This window comes from Palaemon carinicauda, chromosome 1, assembly GCF_036898095.1.
Source record: "Palaemon carinicauda isolate YSFRI2023 chromosome 1, ASM3689809v2, whole genome shotgun sequence".
In the NCBI taxonomy this organism is placed as follows: Eukaryota; Metazoa; Arthropoda; class Malacostraca; order Decapoda; family Palaemonidae; genus Palaemon; species Palaemon carinicauda.
The window spans coordinates 335,485,782-335,500,781 of record NC_090725.1 but is presented as its reverse complement, the minus strand read 5'-3'; the positions used below and the strand labels follow the sequence as shown (position 1 = coordinate 335,500,781).

The window sequence follows — 15,000 nt, the reverse complement described above, 5'->3', positions numbered from 1 at the left end:
GATTCATACATACACAAAAGTAGATCACTTAAATTGTTAACCAAATTCTTGAAAATCGAATACCATACGAAAAAACGTTAATACATTGTTTTCCGTTGGAGCCCCTTGGCTTATAGTATACTGCTTTTCCAACTATATCTGTAGGTTAGCAAGTAATAATATATATATATATATATATATATATATATATATATATATATATATATAAATGAATATACATATATATCTATGTATATATAAATAAATATAAATTTATTTATATGAATATATAAACACACACACACACACATATATATATATATATATATATATATATATATATATACATATATATATACATATACATATACATATATATACATATATATATACATATATACATATATATATATACATATATATATATATATATGTATATATATATATATATATATATATATATATATATATATATAGACATATATACCCATATATATATATATATATATATATATATATATATATATATATATATATATATATATATAGACATATATACCCATATATATATATATATATATATATATATATATATATATATATATACACATATATATATGTGTGTATATATACACACACACATATATATATATATATATATATATATATATATATATATATACACAGTACAGTATATACCATACCCACCAAAACAATGTTGTATAAATTCTATATCGGAATTCCACTCGTTAAACACCACAAGAAAGGAAACCCAAGTTAGAAAAGGTTTTCATAAACTTGCGATATTTATAATTCCATAATCCATATAATTTCTAAGATAGCAAAAGTCAGTCTGTTTAAACTGAAAGCTTAATGGGCTTACGTTAGGCCGATGTGCATAAAATGATTCGACGTATCTTGGAATACAATTTCTCATTACATTTTCTGTAAAATAAATTTAAAGATTTTTCTTCAATATTACACAAAAACCACTGTACCGAATTTGACCAAACTTCGTAGTCATGTTGGGTGGTAATATAAATACGATGCAAATGTATCAAATAATTTTCAAAGTTCACTCGAACGCATAATCATAAGTTATAAGTAAATAATGTTTTAATAACGCTGGCTACTTTAGAAAATTCAATTCTGTTATAGTATAATATATGGGATGAAAACATAGATCAATAAACAACAGATTTCAAAAACAGTAATCAGAACAGCAATGAACATAATAGGACAAATGGTAACTTTCAACTTTTTTGTTAATGTTTATGGTAACAATCACCCTTCGCGCCTCCTGCAGAGTCCTATTGCCGTCGAATGAGGTCATGCATCCAATTCTAGGGACGTTTGATCTTTTCTGATGCAATGGGAGCAATTGAACACAGCACTTTTATGGTTTGTTTTCAAAGTCTAACGCCCCGATGTCATTGCCTGACTGCTGTACTTTCCAACTCAATATTCTCTCCCTAGTTCCTTAAATTAGGCTCCGTTTAATATTTTTCATATCAGGATTCATACTTCTTTGAGCAACACCACTAACAGAGGTTGTGGTTTTATCTCTACACCTAGACACCCAACAACACTAATTCTATCACCAACACACCCTGTGATACTAAGTTTATCCTCAAGATACATTATAATATTAGGCTTATTCTAATACACCGTATGGTTCTAGGTTTATCAGCAACATTCCCAATTATGCTATTTTTACAACGACATCTCATGGTACCAGGCATATCTCCAACACACCCTATGGTAGCAGGCTTATCACCAACGCACCCTATGATAGCAGGATTATCACCAACACACCTAATAGTATGAGACTTGTCACAAACACCCAATATAGTACCAGGTTTATTACCAACCTGCTGTATGGTACTAGTCTTCACCAACACACCCCATGGTCCTGGGAGTATCCCTAGCACACTGTATGATACTAGTTATCGCCAACACACCCTGTGGTACTACATGTATCATCAACACAGCCTATGGCACTATACCTATCACCAACACACCCTATGGTACTACACCTATCAATAACACACCCTATGGTACTATGCCTATCACCAACACACACTATGGTACTATGCCTATCACCAACAGAACCTATGGTACTAGACTTATTACCAACAGGCCCTATAGTACTATATTTATCACCAACGCACCTTAAGGCACTATGCCTATCACCTACACACCCTGTACTACTAGGCCTATCACCAACACACCCTGTGGTGCTGAGCCTATCACCAACAGACCCTATGGTACTAGGCCATCACCAACACACCCTGTGGTACTAAGCCTATCACCAACAGACCTTGTGGTACTAGGCCTATCACCAACAGACCCTATGGTACTAGGACTATCACCAGCATACCTAATGGTACTACATCTATCACCAACACACCATATGGTAATATGCCTATCATCAACACACCCTATAGTACTAGGCCTATCACCAACAGATCATATGGTACTAGGCCTATCACCAACAGACCCTGTGGTACTAGGCCTATCACCAACACCTTATGGTACTAGGCCTATCACCAACAGACCCTATGGTACTACATCTATCACCAACACACCCTGTTACTATGCCTATCAGCAACACACCCTATGGCACTCCGCCTATCACCAACTTACCCTATGGTACTAGGACTATCACCAGCATACCTAATGGTACTACATCTATCACCAACACACCCTATGGTAATATGCCTATCATCAACACACCCTATAGTACTAGGCCTATCACCATCAGATCATATAGTACTAGGCCTATCACCAACAGACCCTGTGGTACTAGGCCTATCACCAACAGACCCTGTGGTACTAGGCCTATCACCAACACACCTTATGGTACTAGGCCTCACCAACACTCCTAATGGTACTACATCTATCACCAACACACCCTATGTTACTATTCCTATCAGCAACACACCCTATGGCACTCCGCCTATCACCAACTTACCCTATGGTGCTAGACGTATAAAAAACAGACCCAATGGTACTATGTTTATCACCAACACACCCTAAGGTACTATGCCTATCACCAACATACCCTATGATACTAGGCCTACCACCAACAGCCCCTATGGTACAACATCTGTCAACAACACACCGTATGGTATTATGCCTATCACCAACACACTTTATGGTACTAACTACTCTATGGCACAAGGTTTATTACAAACACGCCAAGTAATTTTAGATTCATGACCAGCACACCCTATGGTACTAGGTTTATCACCGATATAATCTATGGCACTAAGCTAATCACCAACAGCCCCTGATACTAGACTTAGCCCAAACACAACCTGTGGTGCAAAGTTTATTACCACTACCACATGGTACTAGGCTTCATCATCAACACACCTTTCGACACCATGTTGATCATCAATACACCCTATGGTGATATGTATGTCACCAACAGACATTATCGTACATGGTGCATCACCAACAAATTTTATGGTACTAGGTTTATCACCAAGACAGCCAAAAGTGTAATGTTTATCACCAACACAACCTGAGGTGCAATGTCCGCCAACGAACCTAACGATCCTCCAAAACCACATACCGAAGCCCCTTCAAAATCCCAATCCCTACGGCCTCCATTATGCTCAAAATCCCCTTTTCACCTAAAACAAGAATCAAGAAAAACATATTCAATATATTCATCACTTCCGCCATATTGAATGAAACTTGGTCTCGAAGTGTACCTCCGGTTGGCTAAAAACGTAAATAACATAATTAATACTATCCTTGAATATCCCTGCATTAACTATAACATCGCTGTCACTCGACGCCATGTTTCTAGTAAGTAATTAGCAGTAATTAACACTCCGCACTGCAATTAATACAAAATAATTGTCAAAATCAGAGAGATCACGAATTTAAAACCGGCGGGACTATCACGTGATGTTGGACTGAGGGTGTAGTGGTAGGCAGGGTTGCCAACTCAAATTTTCAAATGTCGCTAGATAGGCTTGCAAAAGTAGCTAGAAAGTAGCTAAAGTCATATGGAATTTCTCTAAAGAAAGTAGCTAAAATAGAATACTGTAAAAAAGGCAATGAATTAGCAGATATTGTCACATTTTTTTATTGATATTTTAACATACCAGTGGTATAATTATTTGAACTTGTTGTAATGAAAAGAGGAAATAAATTTTGCTTATTTAGGAATAATGGAAGGAAAATTAATAATCATTATTAATAAAGAGGAAATAAATTTGTAAAATAATTTATTCAAGAAATTCAGTACTTGATACAAGAAATTTCAAACAAGTAATGCTATTCTTTTCATAAACAAAAAATAAGATTTTTAATAATTAATCAATAATTACTATCACTGTAACTCTAATAGTTGCTGAGATTCAATCTGGACACACACATATATATATATATATATATATATATATATATATATATATATATATATATATATATATATATATATATATATATATGTATATATATATATATATATATATATATATATATATATATTATATATATAAATATATATAAATATTATATATATATATATATATATATATGTATGTATATATGTGTGTGTGTGTGAAATATTTATGCATTTGTGTATGCCGTGTCATGCAAGAGCTCCTCTGTTTATCAAAAACTTTTAAGAATAAGTTGATTATATCACTAAGTAACAGATAATCTTACACAGCGGCTGTTATAAAAACACTATTAATCCTCAAGTTCCGAACGTGAGTCGTGACTATGTGATACTGAGTACTAAGTAGGTAGGCTGGGCATTGGTACGAATCCATACGAAAATATTTAGAAGCAATATTGAACATGTGCTCTACGAGATCGCTACCGTGCTACGGGACTTGCACGTCTATGGTAGGGGGGGGGGGTGACATCACACTTGTGTACTCTTGTATTCATGTTTATTTTGCGAATATAGAACGTCATAATTTAGGCGCTTTCCACTATTTTATTTATTTTTTCTTCTTTGAGTAATAAAAATAACGCAAAATTTCGCAAGTAGTTCAAAATTACCAGAATTCTCCAGATTTGTCGCTAGATTTTAAAGGAAATCTCTAGATTTGCTCCTTGTAGCTAGTGGCCAATAAATGTCGCTAGATGACATTCAAATTCTCTAGATCTAGCGAAAAAATCGCTAAATTGGCAACTCTGGTGGTAGGGAGGCCTGGTAAAGTACTGAGAGGGAGGCTTTGCTGACGCTGATTGGCTGATAGCGGAGACATAGCTGGGTTTCCTTGGTTGTGATTGGTTGGAAGAGGTTCTCTTATCTTGGTACTCCCGCTGTGGAATATTTGTCAAGGACATTATTATTATTATTATTATTATTATTGTTGTTGTTGTTGTTGTTGCTATCAAGTTCAATACATTAAAACAGTGTAAAGTTTGTAGGGGGGAATCTTTGATTTAAAAGTTATTAGAAAAGTTTATTTTACGAACACTGGGATTAACCACTTTGTTAAAAGAAGTTATATAATAGAAAAAATAAGGCAAGGAAACGAAAATTAAAAATAATATCTAAGATTGCCTCACAGAGACACCAATATATTGTAACAATTATATGTGACGCTGCCTTTACTGAAGTGATTTCTATAATGAGGCATTACTATACTGAGACACGTTGATGCTGAAGCATAACTTTATTCTCAAACATCATGGGATAATTTCACTGAGGCATCTGATATGTATATGTACACTTGTACATTTTACACCGATATATATATATATATATATATATATATATATATATATATATATATATATATATATATATATATATATCATAAGTATCATCATCTTCATCTCCTCTCACGCCTATTGACGCAAAGGGCTCAGTTAGACTTCGTCTCTACCTTGAGCTTTTAATTCAATACTTCTCCATTCGTCATTTCCTACTTCACGCTCCACAGTCCTCAGCCATGTAGGTCTGGGTCTTCCAACTCTTCTACTGTCTTGAGGTGCCCAATTGAAAGTCTGCAGAACTTATCTCTCTTGGGGAGAGCGAAGAACATTAATTAATCAATTAATATATATATATATATATATATATATATATATATATAGATAGATAGATAGATAGATAGATGGTTATATATATATATATATATATATATATATATATATATATATATATATATATATATATATATATATATATATATATGTGTGTGTGTGTGTGTGTGTGTGTGTGTAATGAGAATGCCGTACAATAGGTAGCCATTACGAACAACAGAATGGGTCCCCAGATATTATAAAAGAAGCAGGGGAAGGAATAAAAGACGATGGATTGACGAACTAAGAGAGTTTGTGGAACTGGACTAGCACAGGAAGACAAAAAATAGAAACATGTGGAAAGACATGTCTGAGGCCTTTGTTTTGCTGTGGACTAGTAAAGGTTGATGATGATAATGATATATATATATATATATATATATATATATATATATATATATATATATATATATATATGCGTGTATGTGTGTATTATATAACGCTTATGAAATCACATATTGCTATAATTTTTCTGGACCGAGGCCTCTGTACACTAAGATGAAAGATGTCTACACATCTTTACTGAAACCGGAGAATTTGTTTTGTCTTTGCCAACACATTGAAATGTTTCACTCCAACAGAAAGGTTTTTGGCCAAATGTACGATTGAAATCGCCTAGATTCAGTTAAATCCACAAATCTAGAAAAATCCTGGGCTGAAAAGCGACCCATAAATCTCATGGAAAATACCAGAATGGTTTAATGTTAAAAAAGGCAAAATGTTTCTGTGTTGGCTTTGGCATATATTTTTTCAGTGGCTTTTTTCCGCACTGCTCTTTATAACAGAGGCAACTGATGGCCTTTGACTGTTTGTACCTTGTTGTCGCAAATGAATAGCGGGAATGATGTTTTTAGATCTTACTCATAACAACGGTTTCAGTAATTACCTTCTCGTAGGAGGTTGTTTTCAAGTAGGTTTATTTTTTTATTTGTCTGTGGACAGGATTACGTCAAAACTACTTAACGGATTTTGACGAAATTTTCACCACAGATAGATCTTAGGTCATGAACGACCCCATCAAAATTTGGACTTGATCCAGATCTGGATTCGGATTCTAGGTCCGGATTTGCATCTTAAAGATAACGTAGAAATAAACTGATGAAATTTCCACACTAAATAGATCTTAGGCCATGGACGACTCCATTAATCTTTGGGGGAGGTCAGTAATCTCTGATTACTCTTGTTTTTCATATATTGACGATATATAGTTCAGTAGCTTCTTTCCTCTTGGTAAGGGTAGAAGAGACTCTTTAGCTATGGTAAGCTGCTCTTCTAGGAGAAGGACACTCCAAAATCATACCATTGGTCTCTAGTCTTGGGCAGTGCCATAGTCTCTGTACCATGGTCTTGCACTGACTTGCTGTAGAGTTCTCTTGCTTGAGGGTACACTTGGCCAAACTATTGTTTTCATATTTTTCCTTTCCTCACTGGGCTATTTGACCATGTCTATCTTGTTTCTCTTCCTCTTGTTTTATTTTTAAGTTTTTATAATTTATTTAAGAAAAGTATATTTCAATATTGTTACTGTTCTTAAAATATTGTATTTTAATTGTTTATTTATGTCTTGTTTCCTCTCCTTACTGGGCCAGCTTTCCCTGTTGGAGCGGTTTATAGTATTTTACTTTTCAAACTAGGGTTTTATCTTAGCTAATAATAATAATAATAATAATAATAATAATAATAATAATAATAATAATAATAATAATAATGACAGACAGTTGTAATAGAGCAGAGCATATGCCAGTTACAATAAAAACTAGTTGCTACTTTACCGGACATGTTTCATACAACCTCATAGACTGTACTGCTGCTTCTCTCTCTCTCTCTCTCTCTCTCTCTCTCTCTCTCTCTCTCTCTCTCTCTCAGTTTTGTATCTGTGTGCCGGTGAGTGATTACACTTTTGCGACCCTATAAATATCCTGATTTAACGCGGTTAACAAAAGGCTATCGAGTGCAATATAGCTACAAGTTTTCGTGAATAGTCAGTGATTAGTTTGAGGTCAGAGAAGTGGAATAAAACGTCGGCATAGAATAGTTATCTTGTGAATTACTAAAAATCTAATCAAGATGGCTATGTACAACACGGGCAAGGCTTGGAGAGACATTGCTGGACTCAGCAAAAATAAATTCCATGAGTTGGCGAAACAGGAGCTCGACCGTCTGATAACAGAGGTCACTAGTAACGTCAACCAATGTGACGGAAAAATATTCGCAGACATATTGAAACAATATGATCCAATAAACTGGAGCAAATCTGCGGAAAACGTCAGCAAAATAATAGAAGAAATTCCAAAGAGGATCCAAGTGATAAAGAGATTTATAAAGAAAGTCTACATCAATCAACACATTCCATCAAAGAACAATAAGAAGTCCAATATGGTGAATATGCTGATTGATGCAATGGGAAAAAGAATGCCAAAATGGTGTAATACATGTAAGATATGGTATTCCATTAATAATCCTCAACAATTGATTAGAAAATGTGATGCCTGTCATGTCCCAACACACCCCACATGTGCTGAAATACAGCAAAAAATAAAAAATAAAGACACAAAGGTATTCTGCTCAACATGCTTAGTCTGGATAGAAAATATAATTAAGTCGAGACTAAATCTGCAAATAGTTGAAGATAAAGAAGAGGAAGAAGAAGAAACAGAAGAAGAAGAAGAAGAAAAAAGAAGAAGAAGAGAACAATGAACAGGATATGTGTAAGGATGCAGAAGAAATTATTGATATAACCTATGATGCCATCCAACAACATACTTATGAAGAAATAAATTACCAGATGGAAACAAATAATAGACCCAAGAGACTCTACCCGGACCTACATAATTTTAGGGAAGAGCAAGAACAAGAAAAAATAGAAAAGAAGGATATAGTCTGCAATATGCTGAAAAGAGGGAATTGCAGATTTGGCGAAAGATGCTACTACAAGCATCCAAAGATATGCCATAATTATGAAATATATGGTAAATGTGCGTATTTAGACGGATATGGAGACGAATGCAGAGATCTCCATCCAAAAATATGCAAAAACCTAAAAGAAGGAAAAGGATGCATTTACAACAAAAAATGTCGATATATGCATCCTGCAACCATGAATGAAAGTAAGAAAACTCAGCAAACTGAAAAGAAAAATGAAAGCAAAATTGAAACAAAAAAAGAAACAAAAAAGCAGGCCGTGTATATACCGCGCTTTGAACCAAGAGCCCCAAGATATGAGGCCTTACAACCCAAACCTGCACATTTAGAGCCCAACTACAAAGAATGCATCTATAATGCCAGGGGTTGGTGCAGATATGGGGACAGTTGCAGGTATACACACATAAATAAATATAAAGGCGAAAGAGCAAATATAATAGAAAAGTTGGATTTTTTAATGGCAGAATTCCGGGAAATGAAGAAAAGAACATCATATCAGAACAGGAAGGAAGCATGGGAGAATCCATATTATTACCAATATTAAATAATGGGGATGAAACACAAACCATAATAGTAATGAATGCACAGGGTTTAGTCACAAGTAACTCTAAAAGGAAAATAGAGTTCTTAGAAGAACTAACCCAAATTGAAAAAATAGGTATATTAAATATAAGTGAAACATGGTATTCCCAAGAGACTGGCAGTGACGACCAGATAAAGGGTTTCCAAACTTATAGATCAGACAGAAAAAATAGGAATCAAGGGGGAACCGCAATATATGGAAGAGACATAAATCAAGGAAAAGTATGTGAAAAATACAGCAACACAGAATGTGAATTGATTGCGGTAGAATTTGAATTTGAAAAACTAATGAATATTGTAGTTTACAGACCCCCAAACACTAAGGAGTTTGACATAATAATAGAAAAAATAGATGATATATGTAGAAACCATAAAGACTGGAATATACTCCTATCCGGAGATTTTAACTTTCCTTTCGTGGATTGGAAAGAACGGATAGAAGAAAGTGGTTGTATGTATACATATAAAAAAGATAGTAATAGTAGCGCAGAAGATAAGAGGCAATTTGAAAAGCTTCAAGATATGCTATTAGAACATAATATGCAACAAATAAACCACATTCCAACAAGAAAGGAAAATGTCCCAGATCTAGTATTTGTGAATGAGGTGAATTATGTTAAAGAAATAATAGTGTATAACACGGGAATTTCAGACCACAATGTCATAGAATTGATAGTCCATTCCAAAGCAAGTGATCACAGAATTAATAAAAGCACAAAACTTTGGGAAGGATATGGAAAATATAATTTTTACAGTAAGAATATAAAATGGTCAGAAATAAATGAAGAACTGAATAAAGAATGGAAAAATGTATTTGTAAGTGATAATATACAGGTAAATACGGACATACTGTACAATATACTGGAGAAAATTGTTGAAAAATATGTACCGAAAAAAAACAATAAACAAAAGACGTGCATACCAAGAGACAGAAGGATCTTATTTCAGAAAATTAGAAAGTGGAAGAAAAATCTTGCAAAAGAAAAAAATGTGTGGAAAATGAGGGAAATAAAATGTAAGATAGAAAATGCAGAGCAAAAGATTATACAGTCGAAAGAAAATGAAAAAAGGGACTTAGAAGAAAGGACACTTCAAAATATAAAAAGAAACCCCAAAGTACTTTACTCCTATGCAAAAAAGATGAATAAAGGGAGATTAGAAATAGGCCCTCTAAGAATTGAAGGACGGCTAACGAATGAAAAAAAAGAAATATGCAATATATTAGCAGAAAAATATAAAAGTGAGTTCACACCAAGAATTGCGAATGAGAATAATGAAACAGAAATGAGAGAAGAAAATGTTGAATATCTAACGGATATAGATATTAATGAAGCAGATATTGTCACGGCTATAAACGAAATTAAAAATGGATCGGCAGCCGGACCAGATGGAGTTCCAGCGATTTTGTTAAAAAAAACTGCAAACACTATCGCGAAGCCGCTTGCAATACTGCTAAGACAAAGTGTAGATATGAGCGAGATATATGTTAAACATAAATTAGCTTATATAACCCCTATCTTCAAAAGTGGATCAAGACTAGAGGCAAGCAATTATAGACCTGTTAGTCTAACATCACATATTATGAAAGTGTATGAGAGGGTAATAAAAAATAAAATAATGAACCCTTTGGTTAAAAATAATTTGTTTAATATGGGTCAACACGGTTTCGTGCCTGGAAAAAGTACACAGACCCAACTGATAGCACACTATGAAAACATATACAAAAATATGATAAATGAAAAAGACACAGATGTGATTTATCTAGATTTTGCAAAAGCCTTTGACAAGGTAGACCATAACATATTGGAGAAAAAAATGAGAAAGCATAATATTGTGGGAAAGATAGGAAAATGGGTAAAAGAATTCCTGCAAAACAGAAAACAGATAGTGGTTGCAAATGACGAGAAATCAGATGAAGCCCAGGTAATATCTGGTGTGCCACAAGGTACGGTATTAGCTGCACTGCTGTTTGTTATCATGATCTCAGACATAGACTGTGATGTTGAAAACTCCGTAGTGAGAAGTTTCGCCGATGACACAAGAATAAGTAGAGAAATTACTTGTGATGAAGATAGGAACTCACTACAAAGAGATCTAAACAAAATATATGAATGGGCGGAGATAAATAGGATGGTATTTAACTCCGATAAATTCGAATCAATAAATTATGGAAACAGAGAAGGAATGGTATATGCATACAAGGGACCTAATAATGAGACAATCACAAACAAGGAAGCAATTAAAGACCTTGGTGTAATGTTAAATAGGAATATGTTATGCAACGACCAAATAGCAACACTGTTGGCTAAATGTAAAGCAGAAATGGGAATGTTATTCAGACACTTTAAAACAAGGAAAGCTGAACACATGATTATGCTTTACAAAACTTATGTACGTAGTACACTCGAGTACTGCAATGTGATATGGTACCCACACTACCAAAAGGATATTGCGCAAATAGAGAGTGTACAAAGGTCCTATACTGCTAGAATAGAAGAAGTTAAGGACCTTGACTACTGGGAAAGACTGAAATTTTTAAAACTATACAGTCTAGAAAGGAGAAGAGAACGCTACATGATAATACAAGCATGGAAGCAAATAGAAGGAATTACTGAAAACATCATGGAGCTAAAAATATCAGAAAGAGCAAGCCGAGGTAGATTAATAGTGCCAAAAAATATACCAGGTAATCTAAGAAAGGCGCACAGGACATTAATCCACTACGCACCAGCATCGATAATGCAGCGACTATTTAATGTGCTGCCAGCTCATCTAAGAAACATATCAGGAGTGAGCGTAGATGTGTTTAAGAATAAGCTCGATAAATACCTAAGATGCATCCCAGACCATCCAAGACTGGAAGATGCAAAATACACCGGAAGATGCATTAGCAACTCTCTGGTGGATATACGAGGTGCCTCACACTGAGGGACCTAGGGGAACCCAAACAAAAAATAAGGCAATAAGGCAATAAGGCTCTCTCTCGCACTGATAATAGAAAAACCTATTTAACTTTCCATTGCATGTTTCATATTGTTGGATATTTCGTGCCATTGTTGCCCTTAAATGCTTATATATAATAAATATATAAATGTATATATATGAATATTTATATATATATATACATATATATATATATATATATATATAAACATATATGTATATATATATAAACATATATGTATATATATATATATATATATATATATATATGTATACATATATATATGTATATATATATATATATATATATATATATATATATTTATATTTATATACTGTATATATAACATGATATATATATATATATATATATATATATATATATGTATATATAAATATATATATATAGGTGTGTATATATATACATATATTACGTGACATATATATATATATATATATATATATATATATATATATATATATGTATATATATATATATATATATGTATATATATATATAAAATGATATAGGCAAAGGTATGCGCTCTACAGAGTGGCCGTTCTAGTTATTGAATGTTTATTGTTCAATCAGTTTAAAAAGGCTCATAAAATTATTTGTCTGCCAAATAGAGGAAACAGATAACGCTTAAAGCTTTCTCCCCTATTATTATTATTATTATTATTATTATTATTATTATTAAAAGCTAAGTTGGAAAAATAGGATGCTATAAGTCTAAGGACTCCAACTGAGGAAATGAAAGAAGGAAATAATTAAACTACAAGAGAGTTAATGCACAATCAAATCATTCTTTTTAATAACATTAACAAATTAAAATATATCTTGTATATACAAACTATAAAAACTTGAATAAAAGGAAAAGAATTATGATAGAATAGTGTGCTCGAGTGTTCCCTCAAGCAACAGAACTCTAATCCACAACAGTGGAAGGGTATGGTACAGAGGCTATGGTACAACCCAAGACTAGAGAACAATGGTTTGATTTTAGAGTGTCCTTTTAGAAGTTCTGTTAACCATAGCTAAAGAGTCTCCTCTACCCTTACCAAGAAGAAAGAGGCTACTGAACGACTATAGTGCAGTAGTTAACCCCTTGAACTAGTACGAATTGTTTGATAATCTCAGTGTAGTTAAGTGTATGAAGACAGAGAAGAACGTAGAAAGAATAAGCCAGACTATTCAATGTCTATGTAGGCAAAGGAAAAAATTACCAGTAACCAGAGAGAGGGATCCAATGTAGCACCATCTGGCCAGTCAAAGGATCCAATAACTCTCTAGCGGTAGTATCTCAACAGGTGGCTGGTGCCCTGACCAACCTTCTACATATAAATAACCACAAAACAATTTCTGGCTAAATAACTATTCCTTAAAGCTAAATAAAACAGAAGATGGGTTGTGGTGGCCAATGAAGTAACGTCCCTGACTGGTGAACGCCCGACTGGGGTTCGAGTTCCACTGTAAATCGTTAGTTTCTTTGGTGGCTGCAACCTCACCATCCTTGTGAGCTAAGGATGGGTTTTTTGGGGAGGCTATAGCTCTATCTGCTGAGTCATCAGCAGCAATTGCCTGGCCCTCCTTGGTCCTAGCTTCAGTGGAGAGGGGATATGGGTGCTGATTATATGATATAGTCAGTCTCTAGGGCATAGTCCTGCTAGATAGGGCAATATCAATGTCGATTGTCTCTGGCATTCATGAGTGCCCTTGAAAGCTTTAAATCTTTATCATTATTATTATTATAATTATTATTATTATTATTATTATTATTATTATTATTATTACTTGCTATAAGCCCTAACAGGGAAAATCTCATAAGATAGAATCTTAATAAGCTTCTGGTGTATGCTTTCCCTCGTGTGTGTGTGTGTGTGTGTGTGTGTGTGTGCATTTAAAAGGACAATGTTGGAAAGAAACCAACTTTCCAAGGTTCGTGGATTCTTCCTTTTCCTCGGCGCCACTTAAGTAAGTTTCCCATTTAAATGTAAGCAACAGGAAAACTCATTACCATAAGATTATGAACGTGTGATCAAGAATGAAGAAAAGAAAAGCGAAAATTTGTCCTCAAATTTCAAACTGGTTAACAGGAGATTGGTGTAATTTATTTACTTATTCTGTTTTCCATCTAAATTATTAAAATAAACCAATTTAGTTTATTAATCATATGGTTATTTTGCCTCATTGTAATGATTACAAATTTCCTGAATATCCTTTTATTTAAAATTTTATCAAAATTATTAAAAATAAAAATGAATTTTAGTAATCATATAGTTATTTAGACTCTCTGTAATTGTAACAAATTCCCTGAATATCCTTTTATTTCAAGTCTGATTAAGTAGCTTATATTTTATTTTGAGTTATGCTTTCATATTATAATTATTTACTATTGGGTATACTCTTCTAATACATTTTCTACTGTTCTATTCAAACTATTTATCATTCATATAGACTTTTTTGAGCTAATGGTTTTCGTTCGATGAAATTAACATTTCGCTTCT

At 33.5% G+C, this 15,000-nt stretch overlaps 1 protein-coding gene across 1 annotated transcript in view; it reads left to right on the top strand.

Moving 5' to 3' along the window:
* The window catches only part of LOC137641172 (salivary glue protein Sgs-3-like), a 23,202-nt gene extending 20,682 nt beyond the window's left edge, over positions 1–2,520 (top strand). Inside the window, exons 3-4 of the mRNA XM_068373613.1 lie at positions 1,661–1,855; positions 2,298–2,520. Coding sequence (XP_068229714.1) covers positions 1,661–1,855; positions 2,298–2,520 — 418 coding nt within the window. The remainder of the gene's footprint in view (positions 1–1,660; positions 1,856–2,297) is intronic.
* The last annotated feature ends 12,480 nt before the right edge of the window (positions 2,521–15,000 follow it).